The 26746-nt window shown below is 40.2% G+C and overlaps 2 protein-coding genes across 2 annotated transcripts in view; both read left to right on the forward strand.

The window, feature by feature from the left end:
- LOC137296249 (multiple epidermal growth factor-like domains protein 6) overlaps nt 1-26746 on the forward strand; it is a 289784-nt gene that overhangs the window by 83259 nt on the left and 179779 nt on the right. The gene's annotated exons all lie outside the window — the stretch shown is intronic.
- Nucleotides 1-26746, forward strand: part of LOC137296468 (protein jagged-2-like) — a 39049-nt gene that overhangs the window by 932 nt on the left and 11371 nt on the right. Inside the window, exon 3 of the mRNA XM_067828256.1 lies at nt 13612-13713. Coding sequence (XP_067684357.1) covers nt 13612-13713 — 102 coding nt within the window. The remainder of the gene's footprint in view (nt 1-13611; nt 13714-26746) is intronic.

Raw genomic sequence — 26746 nt, forward strand, 5'->3', positions numbered from 1 at the left:
GTTTGCCAATCAATTTAAGTTGCTCTTATGTTTGCCCGCAGTTCACCAAGCACACACACTTACACACTCCGAGGAGGACATTTCCTTTATGTTATGAAGATAGCTTATGCTTCTCGTACATGCTTCAGTTTCGAAGTAGGTACAACATTCAGACAGCCAAATAATTGGCTATGTGTGGATAAAAATATACTTGTCACGATACGGTACTAGGAAATATTTATAAAACGTAGCAGATGCGCACCACAACAATGGCGTTCTGTCTTCATGTACAGAGGTATGTGTCTGAAAACGTATAGTTGTATTGTTCTTGGACCTGCTTACACAGGAGTAGCAATGTTGTGGTGGATACGGGATACAAAACACAAGGTTACTGGTCTAAACAGGTTTCCCGGTACTTCTGTATTGAACAAAATAAAGAGTGTGTGCTCCTGATGTTCAAAACGTTTCCGTAGTCCTTCAGGCATGGTACATAGAGATACATTTGGTATCGTATCAGAGCTGTAACAGAATGTTAGAAGCGCAAACTGTTGCATTGGTGGATTTTGTATTCCAAGACGCTGAATTCGACGTTCTGGTGATTTCGACGATCGCTTTGTTCGCGCCGTATCAGGAAGTATATGCGCGATCGGAGTGCACAAGCAGTTTCATCGGTAGGGTGGTTGACCAGTGGCAGTCATGAGGAGCTTTAGTGACAATGGATATCAGAATGATAAGTTAATAACAAATTTAGAAACAAACAAACATTAATACTATTTCCCCGAGGTCGTTTATACCCCTTCAAATGCAAAATCATTTGCCTATTAAACAAAAAAAAATTCGGTAAGATCAGTCATTTGCTAGTGACAGGAAATATACACAAAGAAAAAAGTTAAGCACCCCATGATATTTTCGCATTGTCGAATAGGAAAAGCACTTATTATCCACACTGGCCATGAAATCACCGAAAATGCTGATGTCATCTGCAAGAACAATCCTCTGGTAAGAGGAAAACACAACAAGGGCTAGCTGTGACTGTTATTTAATAAAAATTACATCATGTTATTCCAAGTACTGTTTTTACCATGAAACAAAGCTCTCCAAATTATGGGGATACAGGTCACAGAAAAGACGTCAACATTGTTAATGTCACATAAAAATGTTCCCAGAAGACACTAGGCTATGTCTTACGGAATGAATGATCAGTATCGGGTGGAGCCGCCACGTACCCGGATGACACTCTCCACCCTACGTGTCATGTCTCCAGTTAGGTGTCTGATCTGTTCTCGGGTCAAAAACCTCCACTCGTCGTGCAAAGCTGCTTCCAACTGGAGTAAATTCTGTACTTGGGGGTTCCGTGCCTGGATTCGTAGTCCTATAATGTCCCAAACATGCTCCAAAGGGTTCAGATCTGGGCTTAATGCTGGCCAGGGTAGAGTTGTCACTGCATTGGCCCTCAAGAAAGCCAATACGCCACGTGATCGGTGAGGCCAGGTGTTGTCGTCCATGAACAGAGGACGAGTAGCAAGTGGATGGTTGTCGAAATGTGGAACAACAACTGGCTGCAGAACGTCGCGGATGTACTGAGCTCCATTTAAGTTGCCTGTGATGGTGACCAAATCCAGCTTACAATAATGGGACAGGCATCCCCACACCATACCAGAGCCGCCCCAATCCGCTACAGTCGGCTGAATGTTCCTGGGGGTATAGACAGTGTTCTTCTGTCTCCAAACACGTGTACGTCTATCAGTAACGTGAAGTAAAAATCGACTTTCATCTTACCAATGAATTTTCCTCCAGGTCCTCAGATTCCGGGTACGTATGGCCAAACACCATGCCAAACGGTCACGTTTATGGTGGTCTCTTAACAAGGGACGCTTAACGACTCTTCTGTCCTTTAACCCTGCTGCTTTGAGACGGTTTCGAACTGTTCTGGTGCTGACTGGTCGATTTGGTAACCACAGTCTTTTCAGCTGAGGACTTGTACTGAAGGGTTCTCGTCGGACAAGTCGCAACAGTTGCCTGTCTTCTCGTGGTGTTGTGACAGGAGGTCTTCCCGACCTTGGACGATCCACTGCACTTCCGGTCTGTGCGTGTTTCCGGACTAAGCGGCTACCAACAGTGTAATGGTAGCCCAGATTTCGTCCTATCGCCTTAAAGGACATTCCTGCCGAATGCATGCCAATAATCTGATTTCTGATCTCCAGTGACAATCGTCTCCGTGCCATGTTCAATGATTATGCTCAAATACCCAGTTGGCACCACCTTAAATACCCACAAATTCACTTGCTCCGTACAGCTTTTTGTGATCCTCGAGGGTAGCATGATGCACGTGCAGGTCACAGGCGATGCCTACACGGCTGTCATACATCCCTGGTTACAACGCATCATTCGATTCCTATTCTTCTCATAATTGTACTTTGTTTGACTATCTGATTTTTCAGAGGCGGAAATTCATGTAAATAATGGGGGGTGCTTAACTTTTTTCTTTGTGTATATATAAACATGACGCCACCTGATCACAACACTCCCCCGCAGTACAGAGAGAAAAGTATGACTCTTGTCCAAAACCCACACCAAATCCCTGGATTTGGAGAGTTTCGCCGATACGATGTCATCAACACAATTTTTGTAGGAAACACTTGATATTTATTGGTGAAATAGATCAGTATAGCTTTTATCGCCCAAGTTTAGTAAAATTTAAGCCCTGAAAGATATTAAAAATAGAATTCAACTTTTCGTCTTACATAGGCGAAAACCCTTGATACCGAGTTACATATTTTTGGAAGAGCACCGCTCCGATAATTAGCCAAAACTTTATTTAAACGACTTACATTGATATAGCTTTCCGGTTTAAAGATGCTTTCAGAATTATTCTAATTCTATAACTTGGGCATTCTATCAATAGCGGATGACTACTTTATTATGAACATAGTTTTCATCCTTTGCTTAACCACACAAACATAAATCATTGTGTACATAACCTATTCGTAACATTAGAATCCTAGTTTCACATGCTATCGCTATCATGTAGAATATTAACATATTGTAAGTCTTCCTAACTTACCCATAGTTACATCAAAAGTTAGGGCCGAAACGTTCGTAGCCCTAAGAATTCTTAACTTTGATCGTAGCCAATGTGTTAAGAATGAGTTTAAGAAGTACGTAGGGCTACGAACGTTCGAGAAAAGCTAGCCTGGTGACATAATTTTGTTTTGAACACTCAGCTGACTGCATCAGGTCATCTTGTTTCTAGTAAGGTATTATGTTAAAGCACGTATTGTTGTCAATAAATGTTAGTTTCGTTTGAAAAAATGATAAACGAACTCGCGTGGAACCTCAGTAACCTTTATAAAGTTTTTGAACAAGAAAACACTTTATTGTTCGCGTGACATTCTGCACCTGGATTTCTGTGCCGTTCTCTCGCTAACACTGACAGCCAGGGAACTGATGCTCGTATCTTCGTAAACCTGTAAAGTTCTAGATCTATTGTCGCTTTGTGACCTACTCCATCTAGCATAACCAGGCATGAATTGTCTGGACTCAAAGCACTGATAGTACCGTAACTACGGCTGGACATGTTCGCCTACCCATTTCGCCACGATGTTTGTTTACAGTGTGAAAGTAGTCCCTACAATCTTCATATGACCTCTCTAATTTGCATCGGTATCCGTATATGACCCCAACGGATACCGAAAATATTCGTTCGCTTTACACTACCCATTGTATGATTACGTTAAGTATCTCCAAAAAGTCATTTTTTTCTCTAACTGCAAGGTTTCTGTCTTTTCGGAATACTATTACATTTGCGTTTAGACAAATTCATCTGAGAAATTAGATAGAATGTCTGATTGCTTTGTAAATATTTACACACATGTGCTTAGCAACGTATGACTTGGATTACAACGTCTTTATATTTACAACACGTCTCTTGATTCTTTCACGTGATGAAGGGGCAAGATGGATCCCAGGAGTGTCGAGTTGTAAATACAAAGAAGTTGTAAGTCAATACCATACGTTGTTATGTTACCTTTCAACTCCTCATGTCCATAAACATCTCACACATAAATCTTAGCTCTCTACTTTCTTAGCTCTTTTTTTAACTTTTGTTCCATCCTCTTGTCGGAATTGGGATGGTTGGAATTAGAAAGTTTCTGTATTGTAATTGGAGGTAGTAGTTTGAAGGTTTCAACCATGTTCGATCTTATAAAGGAACCTTTAGTTCTTAATTTGTGTAAATTCAAGTTTACGTGATTTGTAATGTTCGATTATATACCCTGCCTCCTTATCAACATTGGGTCTCCAGCTTACTCACAAACTGGTTTAATTCATTTCATAATTTTGCTCCCATTGGTAGATTTTCTTTTTACGAGTAGATGAAAAAATTGACTCTCCTCTTGTGTTTAACAGGAAGATTTCCAAAAGTAATTGATCGCAAGCATTGCCACTAAGGTTATCCCCTGCCTCAAATTATCAACTCAAAATTTAAAAAGTAATGAAAGTGAAGTTTAAGATGGAAATGAATGTCAACAAAAACAGGACCACTCAACCACTCCCGATATGTATAGATAGTATAAGTTGTTCACTGGTCACGAGGGCGCATGGGTTGAGGTATCCTCGATGTTTGTTTACATATAGCCCTTCGGTCTCAGGGAAGATAAACAAACATTCAGGGTACCTCAACCCATGGTCCCCGAGGGACCAATGAAAAACGTATTTATCTTACCGAACGCATCAATGTTGATTTTGAAGTGTCTGAAGCATGGGTATCGGATCGTACACTTTAGCCAACATGTGTGAATCAAACGATTCGAATCTTGCATCTTTCCCCCACTGGTATAGTCTTAATACAGTCGCCGCGATGTAGTTCCCCTTCTTGATATTCACAGGGACAACATTTGAACGTTTTGTCAAAATGTATTTATTGGAAAGACAGTCAAATGTGTCCGTAGCTATCGCTAGATTGTGCAGAGGACACAAGAAAGACATATTTAGAGTTATCTCCCTACCATCGATTTCCATTTGCAAACTATCGGTAATTTTCATGTACCATGCGTCATTTAATATTATTCAAGAAAGAAAAAGTAACAACCACGAAGTACCGAATGAGTTCAACTGTTGCTATTGGCATCGGGATATATATTTCAATGTACCTCGCTCGTAGACGGGGTACATTGAAAATAACAGAAGTGCGCTTAGCCAATCAGAAAGTGAGGTAAGATAAATATATTATAAACATCAAAGAGAAGTCTTGAAAGTCTATAAAGAAAATCCAGTGAGCTGTTCTTGAGATACCTTAACATGCAGGATAACATGCTGAAATCAAGTGTCACTGTGACCTTGAAAATTACTTGAATGTCACTTAACTCGACTCGACCTTATGCCTTACCCGAATGAACCTGGGTGTCAAATACGAAGAAATGAAATGAACAGTGCTTGAGATATTTGACTGACAAGGGTGAAACGTCCCCTTGTGACCTTAGATGAAGGTCAAGGTCACCAAAACTGACTTGGACCTTTCGTACTGTGGTAAACCAAGGTACCAAATATGAAAAGAATCTAGTCAGAGGTTCTTAAGGTAGAGAATAATACAGAAACTATATTCCCCGCTTCGCGCTCACCGCTCGGGGTGGGATAATTAACTGTTTCATCTTCTTTGGTTTTGTCTTCATATTGTTCTCGAGTATCGCGTAATATGTTTTTGTAAAAAAATATTTCAACATATTTATCACCCATCGGCAGCAAGCTATTGAACTTCCAGAAGCCTTCCCCTCCTTGTATATTCGAAACCATGTGATTGTGAGTGGTACTATCGAGTGATCTGAAGAAATGGTTGGTTGTGTATTATTTTCCTCTACAGAAATGAGTAGATTATGGGGAAAATTAAAAATAGTCTAATCGAGCTTGCTTTAGTGGTATTGGTTGTCGCCTGCGCTGAAGCTTTTCGAGTCTTTAAGATCCGGGAAATATATTGTCTCTAACAATTCTTGCCTTGCTTTAGGGTTATGTATAAGCTTATAATTAAAGGTATAATTATCAGGATTAATCACCGAATTCCAATCACCACATATGAAATTTTGTCCCCCGTTAATTCTTCAGCTGTTTCTCTGATCGTCCTTATGAGGCTTGTTTATCGGAATCTGGCCTTTATGAGTTACTCAAAGTATATATAGAGGATACTAAACGACCTTCCGTGTAATACCATTTTTATTAAACGAGTTAATGATTTGGAATCTTTAATCTTTAACGATTCACTTTTTTTCCCTAAGCGCTGGGGAAAAAAGTGGTTTCAACAGTTATACTGCGCTCATAACGAACGCGCAATGAATAGGTTCGCGGTACTAGAAACTTGAGGATGAGGTTGTGAGCAGTAGTCTAATCTTGGTTGTGTACACTTACAAGTAAATAATCTACTCGTTACTAAACAAAAACAAAAAAACCCAAAACATGTTGATTGTGATGCAATGCACAACTTCATTCATTTGCTACAAATGAACCAATGGCCAATGACAAAAGCTTCGTTACATTTGAGTGCACACCCACCAGCTCTGACTGGGTTCGGTATCTCGGTATAGCGGCTACTTCGCTTAAAGGGAGGTAAACCTAAGTATAAATATTACACTTTTGATTTGCGATTATACGCTTATACTTTTGTTTACTCGCTTTGTCATAATCAGCAATGCATTTTATATATCATGAATAAGTGATAACTGTGTTTTAGTTATGTGTGATCTTTTTGGTTCCACGTGACCTTTAAGCATTGCCAGTCCACATTTTCCCATACTGCTTTATGTGACGTCTCATGATAAAAAAAATGCCAATCAACAGTATCTTACTTCCATATTAACAGTTCAATAAATAAGGCTTCGCTGCCCCAAGTGTGACAGACTTTGCACCGAAACCCCCACCCCCGTACAACCAAGTCACTGAGCCTGACCATCCGATCTCGTTAGTCGCCTCCTACGACAAGCATAGTCACCTTTTATGGCAAGCATGGGTTGCTGAAGGCCTATTCTATCCCGGACTTTCACGGGTCTGATTCTCAAGAAAGATGGACTTTCCAGCATAAGCACTAAGTTTTACCTTCAGTCGTCTGTTGCTCAAGCAGTTGAGCACGTTAGGAGGTCGAGGCCAATTGAAGTTTTTACTGATCAAAATCTCTTGACTTTTCTTCACAAAATGATGAACAAGAATCGAGACTTATGAGGTGGACTTTGACTTTGCAAGAATTCAATCTTGTGATCAAACATATGGATGTTTCAGACTTGTCTTTGTTCTGTTTTGCTGGTTCACAGGGGGTTTCTTACATCGTTTGTCACGACAAATTCTTAACTGTAACACAAGCGAAAACCATCCAGGGTTTTGCGCGTTTGAGAGACGTCGTCCGTGACTTGATACAATTTCATCTTGAAAACATATTTAGAAGTTTAGGAAATAATATTTAATTCGTTTTCCCTCAATCTTTGATTGATATGTTTATAGCTAATGTGGTTGAGATTGTCATATAAATAAACCCTTGGTAGTATAAGGGGTTTGGTATTTTCTGGTATTGAAACAAAAACTCCTAGGGGCTGATCATGGTAACTGTACCTGGTTGTATGTAAATGCGATAACGTTGATGTTTGTGTTCTTTACAAACGCTGAAATCTGCATTGAAAACATCCAAGTGATATGCAGGAATACCAAATATTAATGTGTCCTGTTTATTGGTGGGGGCTAACATAGAGTTACCATATGGACTGGTATTCGCAAACGCTGTATCAAATTAAGTGCTGGAGTGGAAGTCATCCAAATAATCCCTATATGTTTTACTTCAAAGACATATCTAAACTGACATAGGGGTAAATAAATACAATGTTAATAAACAAGCCAACTCCTTGTATCACCTTTTGTCACTTGTACACGTTGCTTTGTAAATGCATGGCATATACCTTATGGCTATTCCGAGTTGATCGAATCACTGTGTGTCCCCGAGATCAGAGGACACAATGGTGGCGCTTCGACTCAGGTTTTACACGTCACCCATGATGATACTGTATTATGGAAGGTTTTTTTTATTTGTTGTCGGTTAATCTTTGATTGATGGGGTTGAGGCTGATAAAGTTGAGATCTTTGTACAAGTAATAAGTCAAGACATGAATCGAAATTTCTTCTATAACACATATCCCATTGAGGCTTGCTAAGAGTGTTGATCCCGATCGTAGGATAAAACGACAACACTGATGCTGGTGTCTGTAGTCCCAGCCTGTGGACAGTCCATTCAAAAGTGATTGTGACGTTGAAGCGTTCATGAGGTATGATTCCACCATGGAATTTCATAAACTTCAGATATACTGCTATGACGAGGTTGGTGTGTAATTTGATGCCATAATTTCTATCAGTAAAATAATGTTGGTAATCGGATACATCGTGCATGTCAAGAGTTGCATAATTGTTGACTAGAGCTAACATATTGAATCTGTGACCGAGTATTCGCCATACTTGTATGACACTATTTTTTGATGGACTAAAAGACGTGAGAAGGATCCCATGGTTCATAATTTCATATTTCATTTTTCAAGAAAAGGTAGGGTGAGGGGGAGGTGGTGTTGAGCAACCAGTCGGGCTCGTACACGGTGTCTCTTAAGTGCAGGACATACAAGATGTTTTCCTCGCTGGGCAGATCGAATCCTTCCTTGTCCCTGAGATCACCGAGTGTGACGTTGGGTTGATGGTTCATTGTATATGTAAATTACAAAATACTTTCCAACTGTTTTCTGATAATTTCACAGACATTTCACAGACAGACATCCATGAGATGTATGTTTTCTGGTACGAAACTTTTGGTGAGCAATACCCTGTCTTCCGGTGTGACGATAACTCTTTGCAGACTGGTGTATGCATTCCGCTTCACCTGCACGTAAACGGAGTAAAAATGGTATTGTTGTCGTGGGGTTTGATCTCTTTCACGATTTTGACATCAGTGTTGGCAGTCGGTGTTTTGCCGAGATAAACCTGGGTGATCAGCGTGGAATTCGCCGTGGAATTTCAGGACAAGAACCATGCAGTCAAATTCCGACACCATCTGCAACCCGAGTCGCACAATAGCTATCTGCTCACTCCTGGAAGACTAATGGTCTTACCAAAATTCATTGAGACTGGATAGAATTCTATATCAGAATAAACACCGAGATGTGAGAACCAGTGACTTTAAGAAGAACTGCTAAGTAATGAACAAATCGTTATTTTGATAGAAACACAAGAAGAATTTAAGGAATGATTTCAGCATGAAATTAGTCCGATCACACCAGGAGGAAAACTAAGGACGGCCTCTAACCGAAGCAAGCTATTCGATAATGACTTGGCAGTGCTGCTCATGACTAAAAGCCATATCAAGCTTAACCAACCGGTGTACGTGGGGATGAGTATCTTTGATCTGTCGGAGTACCTGATGTATGATATTTATTATAATAAAGACACAATAAGGCAAAAGGTGTGAACTCGTGTACACCGACACCACCTCCATGCAGATGGAAATTCGCACCGAGGACATGCATGAGGACATGGCAAAACACATCCACCTGATTACCCCTCAGATCACACCCTACACAGTCAAAGGAACGACAAAATGTCCCCGGCAGTATGAAAGGCGAATGCGTGGATACGGGGATCGCGGAATACGGTGGCATATGATCCAAATGTATTCAGTGTCAGTGAATGACGACGCAAATTATAACTATTTGTGGTCCGTTTCAGAAAGAGAATGTGTTGGAGCCACACACCCCCATGAGGTCACAGGGATAGGAAACATTGTAGACTCGTCTATCCGGTTCTCATCACAGCCATGCGCTGTCAAGTGGCAAAAGTGAACTGTTATACAATCCATCATATCACTAAGGGTGAAGGAACAAATTTTATGGATGATCAACTTCTTTATTTTCGCAAAGGCGACGTTTCGGTATGGATTCTTATACCGTTTTCATACCGTTTTGCTTGAAAACGGTATAAGAATCCATACCGAAACGTCGCCATTGTGAAAATATAGAAGTTGATCATCCATATAATTTGTTCCTTCACCCCTCAGCTCAGCAATTTCTAAAATGCCTCAAAAAAGTTCATCATATCGCTGCTGATCAGAAGCGTAAATGATCTGCATTCAACAAAATGTTGAACTTGATAGTTTCGGTATTTATACCTATTTCGGGTGTGCCCCGCACTGATACTGCTGGAATATTGATAAAAGCGGTGTAAAACATCACACTTTCACTCTTTCGTTATACGAAACAAACAAAGAAAAACGTCACGACAAGGATCACTCCACTGTTAGTGTATACACACAAAAAATACGGAGGCAATGTTTTTTTTCCCTATCATATTATGAGATACAAGCATGGCTTCCTAAATTAGAGCAGGATGTCCTGTACGTTCTACACAACACTTTAACCAGGACATGCAATGAGAGGCAATATCCCGCTTTGCTCCACACTCTCCGACAGTAACATCAAGCTGGATCGTCACAAGCACACTTTGCTTTTAAATAATAACGACGCAGATGCTTCCCGTCTACAAATTAGCTGAGGAATAACATGGCTGAGGGCCCTTTTGTTCGGGAATGACGTATATTTTTGCGAAATACATTTACTTCCGGGTGAACGTTCTGCTGGCGATGTATACATGTATCGTATGGCATTTGACAATGATTAATATAAAGTGTAATACTTAACTTGTAACTACTGAAATATAAGGCAACGTTAGTTTTGGCATTGTCCACATGAAGTACAGCCATTTGAACACAAGCATATTTATACTGAATGAAGGAATAGGTGAGCTGTCAGAATGCGGATCACTTAACTTTGAACTGCATTCGGTGGACAAAGCCGAAGTCGGAAGTATTCCGAGGAAAGCAAGTACCTGTAGGGCACTGACAACTCTCTAAGAAACAACAGCGAGTCGTGGTTTGATGGAACGTCAAAAGTATTAACTCTTCACAGAAAATCACGTCGTTGACGACTGGGCATCCGTCTCCATCCCATTCCTATATTTCACGCGACCAGCGCAGCATATCTTCCAGCCGAGGAGCCTTATGGTTATAGCGTCGTTTATCATGCTAAAGCACCATGGTCAATTCCCTACATGGTACAATGCTGTGAACATTGCTAAAAGGGGCGTAAAACTATACTTTTTGACTCACATTCTTCCATCCCGGTTGTTATCAGTTGTCCTGCTTTAAGCATAGAATGTAGTTTTTATCAGAACATCTGCCTTGTCGAGGTCATTCAAGCCGACAAGGGATACTAAAATCTGGGCGTTTCTACATATCGCAATTCAGTTCCTATCGCGGATCGAAAAACAGTCGGTTACAGTTACGAATTAGAGCATCATACACATCTCGCACTGAGTGAGGCAAGGGTCGACTGGGCAGGTCTTGCATAACGTATAAGCATATATACCTAGTCCGTGTACAATAGAACCTCTTGCTCTTTAGCCCTCAGTGATACTGTCTCTCTTGTTTCATTGTTTGAATGATGCTTTCTTTTCGGTTGCAACATGCTGACTTTTTCGAAAAGGACATTAGTGTTTTATAATGCAGACGTGATATGGAAGTGAAATGATGCAGACGTCAAACAATGCAGAAGTAAAATAACGCAAAAGTCAAATAATGTTGTAGTGAAATGACACAGACATCATATAATGCAGAAGTGAAATCATGCAGACGTCAAATATTGCAGAAGTGAAATGACACAGACGTCAAATAATGCAGATGTGTAATCATCCAGATGTCAAATAATGCAGAAGTGAAATGACGCAGACGTCAAATATTGCAGAATTGAAATGACGCAGACGTCAAATATTGCAGAAGTGAAATGACGCAGACGTCAAACAATGTAGAAGTGAAATCGCACAGACGACAGATATAAAACAGTGCAAACATTCAAAATTCAAATACTAGACTAAGTATTGCAAATGTCAACTATTGAAGAAGTGAAATGACGCAGTCGTCAAATAATGCAGATATCAACAGAGTGACGAGTGTTGCGTAAGGTTTATTTTGCCCACGTTAGAATAACACGTCTTCCAAATGTTCCTGTATTGACTTGCGTTATTTGACTTGGCTTTATTTCCGTATTTACAAAGTTGGCATTATTTCGACTTCAGAAGGTAATTATGTTGTAAATCTGTAGCAGAATCCTACAATTTTGTGGAAACATAGTCTCCATGCTTCAGTCGTGACACCAAATGTTTGTTTGTAGTAAAACTATTTACTGGATCCACTTTTTGCTAGCTTTGAAACGGTTTCAAAATATGCGGGGTACTTAGTTTTTAAATCCTTCGCATGTCACGCCAAAAACCTGGGTTCCATTCCCTGCATGGGTGCAATGTACAGCCCGTTTAATTTCTTGTGTCCTCTATCGTGATATTGCTGGAATATTGGCAGCATATAAGTAAACTCATTCATTCACACACTCATCCACTGAGTTGATGACAAATATATTAATTTTATATATGCTGTTACATGTTCATTTCAAGTTCCTTCATTACTCCGTACATTAATGCGGCGTAAAACCTCACTCTTTTTAAAATCATTACTTGATTGGAGTGTTCCAGATATTTCACATGCCGTAGTAAGACAGTTAATAGTTGTGGGAACCCAAGAGTGGACTAAGGTATGGTGCTAGCAAACCTAAATACATATAGGAGCGACCCGGATTCGTACACGTTCAGAATTGTTTTTGAAAAAAAACAATATCACAACTTATCTCTCTCGTGGAATATGTTAGCAAGTGCCCAGCGACTGACAATTCTGTATGCATGCATCCTCTTTGTAAATCTACTTCCTTGTGTCCGTGTGTGTGTGTGTGTTGGGCGGAGACATGGCGGCGACTAATGCTCCGTGCATACTGTTTCTGTTGCTGGTCTGTTTCCTTCAGGCTTATCTTTCTCAACACGGTAAGTTATTTACTTTTATCTTATTTCAAGATCTGAGAATCGTAGCGTGCACTCCTCTGTCAAATGTCTGTAGGACGATATAACATATTTGTATAGTAAGTCCTTCTGTCCGTTCTCTGTTGTATCATGGAACCACAATTACGCTGTGCCTACCATTGTATGTATAAAGCCACATTCAGATGTTTTTCATGTGATGATGTGATATACCATATACACCGTGTATATCCATATCAATGAATATGAATATGGCGTGCATTTATGAGGACTGTCCACACTTTTGAACCAAAATATGCATTTGGATATTTGAACACAACTTAACGAGGGGTGTGTCATTAAGAATACCTGCTTCACGAAGTCATCCACTATAATAATGACAAGGTCATGATACACTGCTGCCTTGCATATGCATTAGCCTCACTGGCATATAGTCTGTGCTGTGGGTTTCAGTCGGTTTTCATGTTCTCAACTCCATGGGCAATGTACTTCGACAGTCGCGATACCATCTATAGAAACTGGTCATATCACTTGATGCCTCATGAAATTTTATCTAAAACATGAAACATGAATGTTTCCATTTGCTTCGAAATAGTAAAGACTCAAGAGGCACATTTTGAAGATGTCACAACCGAAAAAATGTTTACAAGTGTTTTTCTCTACAAAGCGTAGACTATACCTTAAAACAAGCTGTAATACAATTCCCTATTTCAGCATCAGTCTTGCGGGAGTGTCACTGTAGGAGCGGATGTGACGGCGACTTTCGGTGTTCTAGTGGATGTCTCATGGGCTGGTCAGGCCCCACTTGTCAGATACGTGAGTAGAACACTAATAGTCTATGTCTGTATTCAGTACCTGGATTGTTTGCCAATCAATTTAAGTTGCTCTTATGTTTGCCCGCAGTTCACCAAGCACACACACTTACACACTCCGAGGAGGACATTTCCTTTATGTTATGAAGATAGCTTATGCTTCTCGTACATGCTTCAGTTTCGAAGTAGGTACAACATTCAGACAGCCAAATAATTGGCTATGTGTGGATAAAAATATACTTGTCACGATACGGTACTAGGAAATATTTATAAAACGTAGCAGATGCGCACCACAACAATGGCGTTCTGTCTTCATGTACAGAGGTATGTGTCTGAAAACGTATAGTTGTATTGTTCTTGGACCTGCTTACACAGGAGTAGCAATGTTGTGGTGGATACGGGATACAAAACACAAGGTTACTGGTCTAAACAGGTTTCCCGGTACTTCTGTATTGAACAAAATAAAGAGTGTGTGCTCCTGATGTTCAAAACGTTTCCGTAGTCCTTCAGGCATGGTACATAGAGATACATTTGGTATCGTATCAGAGCTGTAACAGAATGTTAGAAGCGCAAACTGTTGCATTGGTGGATTTTGTATTCCAAGACGCTGAATTCGACGTTCTGGTGATTTCGACGATCGCTTTGTTCGCGCCGTATCAGGAAGTATATGCGCGATCGGAGTGCACAAGCAGTTTCATCGGTAGGGTGGTTGACCAGTGGCAGTCATGAGGAGCTTTAGTGACAATGGATATCAGAATGATAAGTTAATAACAAATTTAGAAACAAACAAACATTAATACTATTTCCCCGAGGTCGTTTATACCCCTTCAAATGCAAAATCATTTGCCTATTAAACAAAAAAAAATTCGGTAAGATCAGTCATTTGCTAGTGACAGGAAATATACACAAAGAAAAAAGTTAAGCACCCCATGATATTTTCGCATTGTCGAATAGGAAAAGCACTTATTATCCACACTGGCCATGAAATCACCGAAAATGCTGATGTCATCTGCAAGAACAATCCTCTGGTAAGAGGAAAACACAACAAGGGCTAGCTGTGACTGTTATTTAATAAAAATTACATCATGTTATTCCAAGTACTGTTTTTACCATGAAACAAAGCTCTCCAAATTATGGGGATACAGGTCACAGAAAAGACGTCAACATTGTTAATGTCACATAAAAATGTTCCCAGAAGACACTAGGCTATGTCTTACGGAATGAATGATCAGTATCGGGTGGAGCCGCCACGTACCCGGATGACACTCTCCACCCTACGTGTCATGTCTCCAGTTAGGTGTCTGATCTGTTCTCGGGTCAATAACCTCCACTCGTCGTGCAAAGCTGCTTCCAACTGGAGTAAATTCTGTACTTGGGGGTTCCGTGCCTGGATTCGTAGTCCTATAATGTCCCAAACATGCTCCAAAGGGTTCAGATCTGGGCTTAATGCTGGCCAGGGTAGAGTTGTCACTGCATTGGCCCTCAAGAAAGCCAATACGCCACGTGATCGGTGAGGCCAGGTGTTGTCGTCCATGAACAGAGGACGAGTAGCAAGTGGATGGTTGTCGAAATGTGGAACAACAACTGGCTGCAGAACGTCGCGGATGTACTGAGCTCCATTTAAGTTGCCTGTGATGGTGACCAAATCCAGCTTACAATAATGGGACAGGCATCCCCACACCATACCAGAGCCGCCCCAATCCGCTACAGTCGGCTGAATGTTCCTGGGGGTATAGACAGTGTTCTTCTGTCTCCAAACACGTGTACGTCTATCAGTAACGTGAAGTAAAAATCGACTTTCATCTTACCAATGAATTTTCCTCCAGGTCCTCAGATTCCGGTTCCGTATGGCCAAACACCATGCCAAACGGTCACGTTTATGGTGGTCTCTTAACAAGGGACGCTTAACGACTCTTCTGTCCTTTAACCCTGCTGCTTTGAGACGGTTTCGAACTGTTCTGGTGCTGACTGGTCGATTTGGTAACCACAGTCTTTTCAGCTGAGGACTTGTACTGAAGGGTTCTCGTCGGACAAGTCGCAACAGTTGCCTGTCTTCTCGTGGTGTTGTGACAGGAGGTCTTCCCGACCTTGGACGATCCACTGCACTTCCGGTCTGTGCGTGTTTCCGGACTAAGCGGCTACCAACAGTGTAATGGTAGCCCAGATTTCGTCCTATCGCCTTAAAGGACATTCCTGCCGAATGCATGCCAATAATCTGATTTCTGATCTCCAGTGACAATCGTCTCCGTGCCATGTTCAATGATTATGCTCAAATACCCAGTTGGCACCACCTTAAATACCCACAAATTCACTTGCTCCGTACAGCTTTTTGTGATCCTCGAGGGTAGCATGATGCACGTGCAGGTCACAGGCGATGCCTACACGGCTGTCATACATCCCTGGTTACAACGCATCGTTCGATTCCTATTCTTCTCATAATTGTACTTTGTTTGACTATCTGATTTTTCAGAGGCGGAAATTCATGTAAATAATGGGGGGTGCTTAACTTTTTTCTTTGTGTATATATAAACATGACGCCACCTGATCACAACACTCCCCCGCAGTACAGAGAGAAAAGTATGACTCTTGTCCAAAACCCACACCAAATCCCTGGATTTGGAGAGTTTCGCCGATACGATGTCATCAACACAATTTTTGTAGGAAACACTTGATATTTATTGGTGAAATAGATCAGTATAGCTTTTATCGCCCAAGTTTAGTAAAATTTAAGCCCTGAAAGATATTAAAAATAGAATTCAACTTTTCGTCTTACATAGGCGAAAACCCTTGATACCGAGTTACATATTTTTGGAAGAGCACCGCTCCGATAATTAGCCAAAACTTTATTTAAACGACTTACATTGATATAGCTTTCCGGTTTAAAGATGCTTTCAGAATTATTCTAATTCTATAACTTGGGCATTCTATCAATAGCGGATGACTACTTTATTATGAACATAGTTTTCATCCTTTGCTTAACCACACAAACATAAATCATTGTGTACATAACCTATTCGTAACATTAGAATCCTAGTTTCACATGCTATCGCTATCATGTAGAATATTAACATATTGTAAGTCTTCCTAACTTACCCATAGTTACATCAAAAGTTAGGGCCGAAACGTTCGTAGCCCTAAGAATTCTTAACTTTGATCGTAGCCAATGTGTTAAGAATGAGTTTAAGAAGTACGTAGGGCTACGAACGTTCGAGAAAAGCTAGCCTGGTGACATAATTTTGTTTTGAACACTCAGCTGACTGCATCAGGTCATCTTGTTTCTAGTAAGGTATTATGTTAAAGCACGTATTGTTGTCAATAAATGTTAGTTTCGTTTGAAAAAATGATAAACGAACTCGCGTGGAACCTCAGTAACCTTTATAAAGTTTTTGAACAAGAAAACACTTTATTGTTCGCGTGACATTCTGCACCTGGATTTTTGTGCCGTTCTCTCGCTAACACTGACAGCCAGGGAACTGATGCTCGTATCTTCGTAAACCTGTAAAGTTCTAGATCTATTGTCGCTTTGTGACCTACTCCATCTAGCATAACCAGGCATGAATTGTCTGGACTCAAAGCACTGATAGTACCGTAACTGCGGCTGGACATGTTCGCCTACCCATTTCGCCACGATGTTTGTTTACAGTGTGAAAGTAGTCCCTACAATCTTCATATGACCTCTCTAATTTGCATCGGTATCCGTATATGACCCCAACGGATACCGAAAATATTCGTTCGCTTTACACTACCCATTGTATGATTACGTTAAGTATCTCCAAAAAGTCATTTTTTTCTCTAACTGCAAGGTTTCTGTCTTTTCGGAATACTATTACATTTGCGTTTAGACAAATTCATCTGAGAAATTAGATAGAATGTCTGATTGCTTTGTAAATATTTACACACATGTGCTTAGCAACGTATGACTTGGATTACAACGTCTTTATATTTACAACACGTCTCTTGATTCTTTCACGTGATGAAGGGGCAAGATGGATCCCAGGAGTGTCGAGTTGTAAATACAAAGAAGTTGTAAGTCAATACCATACGTTGTTATGTTACCTTTCAACTCCTCATGTCCATAAACATCTCACACATAAATCTTAGCTCTCTACTTTCTTAGCTCTTTTTTTAACTTTTGTTCCATCCTCTTGTCGGAATTGGGATGGTTGGAATTAGAAAGTTTCTGTATTGTAATTGGAGGTAGTAGTTTGAAGGTTTCAACCATGTTCGATCTTATAAAGGAACCTTTAGTTCTTAATTTGTGTAAATTCAAGTTTACGTGATTTGTAATGTTCGATTATATACCCTGCCTCCTTATCAACATTGGGTCTCCAGCTTACTCACAAACTGGTTTAATTCATTTCATAATTTTGCTCCCATTGGTAGATTTTCTTTTTACGAGTAGATGAAAAAATTGACTCTCCTCTTGTGTTTAACAGGAAGATTTCCAAAAGTAATTGATCGCAAGCATTGCCACTAAGGTTATCCCCTGCCTCAAATTATCAACTCAAAATTTAAAAAGTAATGAAAGTGAAGTTTAAGATGGAAATGAATGTCAACAAAAACAGGACCACTCAACCACTCCCGATATGTATAGATAGTATAAGTTGTTCACTGGTCACGAGGGCGCATGGGTTGAGGTATCCTCGATGTTTGTTTACATATAGCCCTTCGGTCTCAGGGAAGATAAACAAACATTCAGGGTACCTCAACCCATGGTCCCCGAGGGACCAATGAAAAACGTATTTATCTTACCGAACGCATCAATGTTGATTTTGAAGTGTCTGAAGCATGGGTATCGGATCGTACACTTTAGCCAACATGTGTGAATCAAACGATTCGAATCTTGCATCTTTCCCCCACTGGTATAGTCTTAATACAGTCGCCGCGATGTAGTTCCCCTTCTTGATATTCACAGGGACAACATTTGAACGTTTTGTCAAAATGTATTTATTGGAAAGACAGTCAAATGTGTCCGTAGCTATCGCTAGATTGTGCAGAGGACACAAGAAAGACATATTTAGAGTTATCTCCCTACCATCGATTTCCATTTGCAAACTATCGGTAATTTTCATGTACCATGCGTCATTTAATATTATTCAAGAAAGAAAAAGTAACAACCACGAAGTACCGAATGAGTTCAACTGTTGCTATTGGCATCGGGATATATATTTCAATGTACCTCGCTCGTAGACGGGGTACATTGAAAATAACAGAAGTGCGCTTAGCCAATCAGAAAGTGAGGTAAGATAAATATATTATAAACATCAAAGAGAAGTCTTGAAAGTCTATAAAGAAAATCCAGTGAGCTGTTCTTGAGATACCTTAACATGCAGGATAACATGCTGAAATCAAGTGTCACTGTGACCTTGAAAATTACTTGAATGTCACTTAACTCGACTCGACCTTATGCCTTACCCGAATGAACCTGGGTGTCAAATACGAAGAAATGAAATGAACAGTGCTTGAGATATTTGACTGACAAGGGTGAAACGTCCCCTTGTGACCTTAGATGAAGGTCAAGGTCACCAAAACTGACTTGGACCTTTCGTACTGTGGTAAACCAAGGTACCAAATATGAAAAGAATCTAGTCAGAGGTTCTTAAGGTAGAGAATAATACAGAAACTATATTCCCCGCTTCGCGCTCACCGCTCGGCGTGGGATAATTAACTGTTTCATCTTCTTTGGTTTTGTCTTCATATTGTTCTCGAGTATCGCGTAATATGTTTTTGTAAAAAAATATTTCAACATATTTATCACCCATCGGCAGCAAGCTATTGAACTTCCAGAAGCCTTCCCCTCCTTGTATATTCGAAACCATGTGATTGTGAGTGGTACTATCGAGTGATCTGGAGAAATGGTTGGTTGTGTATTATTTTCCTCTACAGAAATGAGTAGATTATGGGGAAAATTAAAAATAGTCTAATCGAGCTTGCTTTAGTGGTATTGGTTGTCGCCTGCGCTGAAGCTTTTCGAGTCTTTAAGATCCGGGAAATATATTGTCTCTAACAATTCTTGCCTTGCTTTAGGGTTATGTATAAGCTTATAATTAAAGGTATAATTATCAGGATTAATCACCGAATTCCAATCACCACATATGAAATTTTGTCCCCCGTTAATTCTTCAGCTGTTTCTCTGATCGTCCTTATGAGGCTTGTTTATCGGAATCTGGCCTTTATGAGTTACTCAAAGTATATATAGAGGATACTAAACGACCTTCCGTGTAATACCATTTTTATTAAACGAGTTAATGATTTGGAATCTTTAATCTTTAACGATTCACTTTTTTTCCCTAAGCGCTGGGGAAAAAAGTGGTTTCAACAGTTATACTGCGCTCATAACGAACGCGCAATGAATAGGTTCGCGGTACTAGAAACTTGAGGATGAGGTTGTGAGCAGTAGTCTAATCTTGGTTGTGTACACTTACAAGTAAATAATCTACTCGTTACTAAACAAAAACAAAAAAACCCAAAACATGTTGATTGTGATGCAATGCACAACTTCATTCATTTGCTACAAATGAACCAATGGCCAATGACAAAAGCTTCGTTACATTTGAGTGCACACCCACCAGCTCTGACTGGGTTCGGTATCTCGGTATAGCGGCTACTTCGCTTAAAGGGAGGTAAACCTAAGTATAAATATTACACTTTTGATTTGCGATTATACGCTTATACTTTTGTTTACTCGCTTTGTCATAATCAGCAATGCATTTTATATATCATGAATAAGTGATAACTGTGTTTTAGTTATGTGTGATCTTTTTGGTTCCACGTGACCTTTAAGCATTGCCAGTCCACATTTTCCCATACTGCTTTATGTGACGTCTCATGATAAAAAAAATGCCAATCAACAGTATCTTACTTCCATATTAACAGTTCAATAAATAAGGCTTCGCTGCCCCAAGTGTGACAGACTTTGCACCGAAACCCCCACCCCCGTACAACCAAGTCACTGAGCCTGACCATCCGATCTCGTTAGTCGCCTCCTACGACAAGCATAGTCACCTTTTATGGCAAGCATGGGTTGCTGAAGGCCTATTCTATCCCGGACTTTCACGGGTCTGATTCTCAAGAAAGATGGGCTTTCCAGCATAAGCACTAAGTTTTACCTTCAGTCGTCTGTTGCTCAAGCAGTTGAGCACGTTAGGAGGTCGAGGCCAATTGAAGTTTTTACTGATCAAAATCTCTTGACTTTTCTTCACAAAATGATGAACAAGAATCGAGACTTATGAGGTGGACTTTGACTTTGCAAGAATTCAATCTTGTGATCAAACATATGGATGTTTCAGACTTGTCTTTGTTCTGTTTTGCTGGTTCACAGGGGGTTTCTTACATCGTTTGTCACGACAAATTCTTAACTGTAACACAAGCGAAAACCATCCAGGGTTTTGCGCGTTTGAGAGACGTCGTCCGTGACTTGATACAATTTCATCTTGAAAACATATTTAGAAGTTTAGGAAATAATATTTAATTCGTTTTCCCTCAATCTTTGATTGATATGTTTATAGCTAATGTGGTTGAGATTGTCATATAAATAAACCCTTGGTAGTATAAGGGGTTTGGTATTTTCTGGTATTGAAACAAAAACTCCTAGGGGCTGATCATGGTAACTGTACCTGGTTGTATGTAAATGCGATAACGTTGATGTTTGTGTTCTTTACAAACGCTGAAATCTGCATTGAAAACATCCAAGTGATATGCAGGAATACCAAATATTAATGTGTCCTGTTTATTGGTGGGGGCTAACATTGAGTTACCATATGGACTGGTATTCGCAAACGCTGTATCAAATTAAGTGCTGGAGTGGAAGTCATCCAAATAATCCCTATATGTTTTACTTCAAAGACATATCTAAACTGATATAGGGGTAAATGAATACAATGTTAATAAACAAGCCAACTCCTTGTATCACCTTTTGTCACTTGTACACGTTGCTTTGTAAATGCATGGCATATACCTTATGGCTATTCCGAGTTGATCGAATCACTGTGTGTCCCCGAGATCAGAGGACACAATGGTGGCGCTTCGACTCAGGGTTTACACGTCACCCATGATGATACTGTATTATGGAAGGTTTTTTTTATTTGTTGTCGGTTAATCTTTGATTGATGGGGTTGAGGCTGATAAAGTTGAGATCTTTGTACAAGTAATAAGTCAAGACATGAATCGAAATTTCTTCTATAACACATATCCCATTGAGGCTTGCTAAGAGTGTTGATCCCGATCGTAGGATAAAACGACAACACTGATGCTGGTGTCTGTAGTCCCAGCCTGTGGACAGTCCATTCAAAAGTGATTGTGACGTTGAAGCGTTCATGAGGTATGATTCCACCATGGAATTTCATAAACTTCAGATATACTGCTATGACGAGGTTGGTGTGTAATTTGATGCCATAATTTCTATCAGTAAAATAATGTTGGTAATCGGATACATCGTGCATGTCAAGAGTTGCATAATTGTTGACTAGAGCTAACACATTGAATCTGTGACCGAGTATTCGCCATACTTGTATGACACTATTTTTTGATGGACTAAAAGACGTGAGAAGGATCCCATGGTTCATAATTTCATATTTCATTTTTCAAGAAAAGGTAGGGTGAGGGGGAGGTGGTGTTGAGCAACCAGTCGGGCTCGTACACGGTGTCTCTTAAGTGCAGGACATACAAGATGTTTTCCTCGCTGGGCAGATCGAATCCTTCCTTGTCCCTGAGATCACCGAGTGTGACGTTGGGTTGATGGTTCATTGTATATGTAAATTACAAAATACTTTCCAACTGTTTTCTGATAATTTCACAGACATTTCACAGACAGACATCCATGAGATGTATGTTTCCTGGTACGAAACTTTTGGTGAGCAATACCCTGTCTTCCGGTGTGACGATAACTCTTTGCAGACTGGTGTATGCATTCCGCTTCACCTGCACGTAAACGGAGTAAAAATGGTATTGTTGTCGTGGGGTTTGATCTCTTTCACGATTTTGACATCAGTGTTGGCAGTCGGTGTTTTGCCGAGATAAACCTGGGTGATCAGCGTGGAATTCGCCGTGGAATTTCAGGACAAGAACCATGCAGTCAAATTCCGACACCATCTGCAACCCGAGTCGCACAATAGCTATCTGCTCACTCCTGGAAGACTAATGGTCTTACCAAAATTCATTGAGACTGGATAGAATTCTATATCAGAATAAACACCGAGATGTGAGAACCAGTGACTTTAAGAAGAACTGCTAAGTAATGAACAAATCGTTATTTTGATAGAAACACAAGAAGAATTTAAGGAATGATTTCAGCATGAAATTAGTCCGATCACACCAGGAGGAAAACTAAGGACGGCCTCTAACCGAAGCAAGCTATTCGATAATGACTTGGCAGTGCTGCTCATGACTAAAAGCCATATCAAGCTTAACCAACCGGTGTACGTGGGGATGAGTATCTTTGATCTGTCGGAGTACCTGATGTATGATATTTATTATAATAAAGACACAATAAGGCAAAAGGTGTGAACTCGTGTACACCGACACCACCTCCATGCAGATGGAAATTCGCACCGAGGACATGCATGAGGACATGGCAAAACACATCCACCTGATTACCCCTCAGATCACACCCTACACAGTCAAAGGAACGACAAAATGTCCCCGGCAGTATGAAAGGCGAATGCGTGGATACGGGGATCGCGGAATACGGTGGCATATGATCCAAATGTATTCAGTGTCAGTGAATGACGACGCAAATTATAACTATTTGTGGTCCGTTTCAGAAAGAGAATGTGTTGGAGCCACACACCCCCATGAGGTCACAGGGATAGGAAACATTGTAGACTCGTCTATCCGGTTCTCATCACAGCCATGCGCTGTCAAGTGGCAAAAGTGAACTGTTATACAATCCATCATATCACTAAGGGTGAAGGAACAAATTTTATGGATGATCAACTTCTTTATTTTCGCAAAGGCGACGTTTCGGTATGGATTCTTATACCGTTTTCATACCGTTTTGCTTGAAAACGGTATAAGAATCCATACCGAAACGTCGCCATTGTGAAAATATAGAAGTTGATCATCCATATAATTTGTTCCTTCACCCCTCAGCTCAGCAATTTCTAAAATGCCTCAAAAAAGTTCATCATATCGCTGCTGATCAGAAGCGTAAATGATCTGCATTCAACAAAATGTTGAACTTGATAGTTTCGGTATTTATACCTATTTCGGGTGTGCCCCGCACTGATACTGCTGGAATATTGATAAAAGCGGTGTAAAACATCACACTTTCACTCTTTCGTTATACGAAACAAACAAAGAAAAACGTCACGACAAGGATCACTCCACTGTTAGTGTATACACACAAAAAATACGGAGGCAATGTTTTTTTTCCCTATCATATTATGAGATACAAGCATGGCTTCCTAAATTAGAGCAGGATGTCCTGTACGTTCTACACAACACTTTAACCAGGACATGCAATGAGAGGCAATATCCCGCTTTGCTCCACACTCTCCGACAGTAACATCAAGCTGGATCGTCACAAGCACACTTTGCTTTTAAATAATAACGACGCAGATGCTTCCCGTCTACAAATTAGCTGAGGAACAACATGGCTGAGGGCCCTTTTGTTCGGGAATGACGTATATTTTTGCGAAATACATTTACTTCCGGGTGAACGTTCTGCTGGCGATGTATACATGTATCGTATGGCATTTGACAATGATTAATATAAAGTGTAATACTTAACTTGTAACTACTGAAATATAAGGCAACGTTGGTTTTGGCATTGTCCACATGAAGTACAGCCATTTGAACACAAGCATATTTATACTGAATGAAGGAATAGGTGAGCTGTCAGAATGCGGATCACTTAACTTTGAACTGCATTCGGTGGACAAAGCCGAAGTCGGAAGTATTCCGAGGAAAGCAAGTACCTGTAGGGCACTGACAACTCTCTAAGAAACAACAGCGAGTCGTGGTTTGATGGAACGTCAAAAGTATTAACTCTTCACAGAAAATCACGTCGTTGACGACTGGGCATCCCTCTCCATCCCATTCCTATATTTCACGCGACCAGCGCAGCATATCTTCCAGCCGAGGAGCCTTATGGTTATAGCGTCGTTTATCATGCTAAAGCACCATGGTCAATTCCCTACATGGTACAATGCTGTGAACATTGCTAAAAGGGGCGTAAAACTATACTTTTTGACTCACATTCTTCCATCCCGGTTGTTATCAGTTGTCCTGCTTTAAGCATAGAATGTAGTTTTTATCAGAACATCTGCCTTGTCGAGGTCATTCAAGCCGACAAGGGATACTAAAATCTGGGCGTTTCTACATATCGCAATTCAGTTCCTATCGCGGATCGAAAAACAGTCGGTTACAGTTACGAATTAGAGCATCATACACATCTCGCACTGAGTGAGGCAACGGTCGACTGGGCAGGTCTTGCATAACGTATAAGCATATATACCTAGTCCGTGTACAATAGAACCTCTTGCTCTTTAGCCCTCAGTGATAGACGTGAACTGTCTCTCTTGTTTCATTGTTTGAATGATGCTTTCTTTTCGGTTGCAACATGCTGACTTTTTCGAAAAGGACATTAGTGTTTTATAATGCAGACGTGATATGGAAGTGAAATGATGCAGACGTCAAACAATGCAGAAGTAAAATAACGCAAAAGTCAAATAATGTTGTAGTGAAATGACACAGACATCATATAATGCAGAAGTGAAATCATGCAGACGTCAAATATTGCAGAAGTGAAATGACACAGACGTCAAATAATGCAGATGTGTAATCATCCAGATGTCAAATAATGCAGAAGTGAAATGACGCAGACGTCAAATATTGCAGAATTGAAATGACGCAGACGTCAAATATTGCAGAAGTGAAATGACGCAGACGTCAAACAATGTAGAAGTGAAATCGCACAGACGACAGATATAAAACAGTGCAAACATTCAAAATTCAAATACTAGACTAAGTATTGCAAATGTCAACTATTGAAGAAGTGAAATGACGCAGTCGTCAAATAATGCAGATATCAACAGAGTGACGAGTGTTGCGTAAGGTTTATTTTGCCCACGTTAGAATAACACGTCTTCCAAATGTTCCTGTATTGACTTGCGTTATTTGACTTGGCTTTATTTCCGTATTTACAAAGTTGGCATTATTTCGACTTCAGAAGGTAATTATGTTGTAAATCTGTAGCAGAATCCTACAATTTTGTGGAAACATAGTCTCCATGCTTCAGTCGTGACACCAAATGTTTGTTTGTAGTAAAACTATTTACTGGATCCACTTTTTGCTAGCTTTGAAACGGTTTCAAAATATGCGGGGTACTTAGTTTTTAAATCCTTCGCATGTCACGCCAAAAACCTGGGTTCCATTCCCTGCATGGGTGCAATGTACAGCCCGTTTAATTTCTTGTGTCCTCTATCGTGATATTGCTGGAATATTGGCAGCATATAAGTAAACTCATTCATTCACACACTCATCCACTGAGTTGATGACAAATATATTAATTTTATATATGCTGTTACATGTTCATTTCAAGTTCCTTCATTACTCCGTACATTAATGCGGCGTAAAACCTCACTCTTTTTAAAATCATTACTTGATTGGAGTGTTCCAGATATTTCACATGCCGTAGTAAGACAGTTAATAGTTGTGGGAACCCAAGAGTGGACTAAGGTATGGTGCTAGCAAACCTAAATACATATAGGAGCGACCCGGATTCGTACACGTTCAGAATTGTTTTTGAAAAAAAACAATATCACAACTTATCTCTCTCGTGGAATATGTTAGCAAGTGCCCAGCGACTGACAATTCTGTATGCATGCATCCTCTTTGTAAATCTACTTCCTTGTGTCCGTGTGTGTGTGTGTGTGTTGGGCGGAGACATGGCGGCGACTAATGCTCCGTGCATACTGTTTCTGTTGCTGGTCTGTTTCCTTCAGGCTTATCTTTCTCAACACGGTAAGTTATTTACTTTTATCTTATTTCAAGATCTGAGAATCGTAGCGTGCACTCCTCTGTCAAATGGCTGTAGG

The sequence above is a fragment of the Haliotis asinina genome, chromosome 9 (assembly GCF_037392515.1).
Source record: "Haliotis asinina isolate JCU_RB_2024 chromosome 9, JCU_Hal_asi_v2, whole genome shotgun sequence".
NCBI lineage: Eukaryota > Metazoa > Mollusca > Gastropoda > Lepetellida > Haliotidae > Haliotis > Haliotis asinina.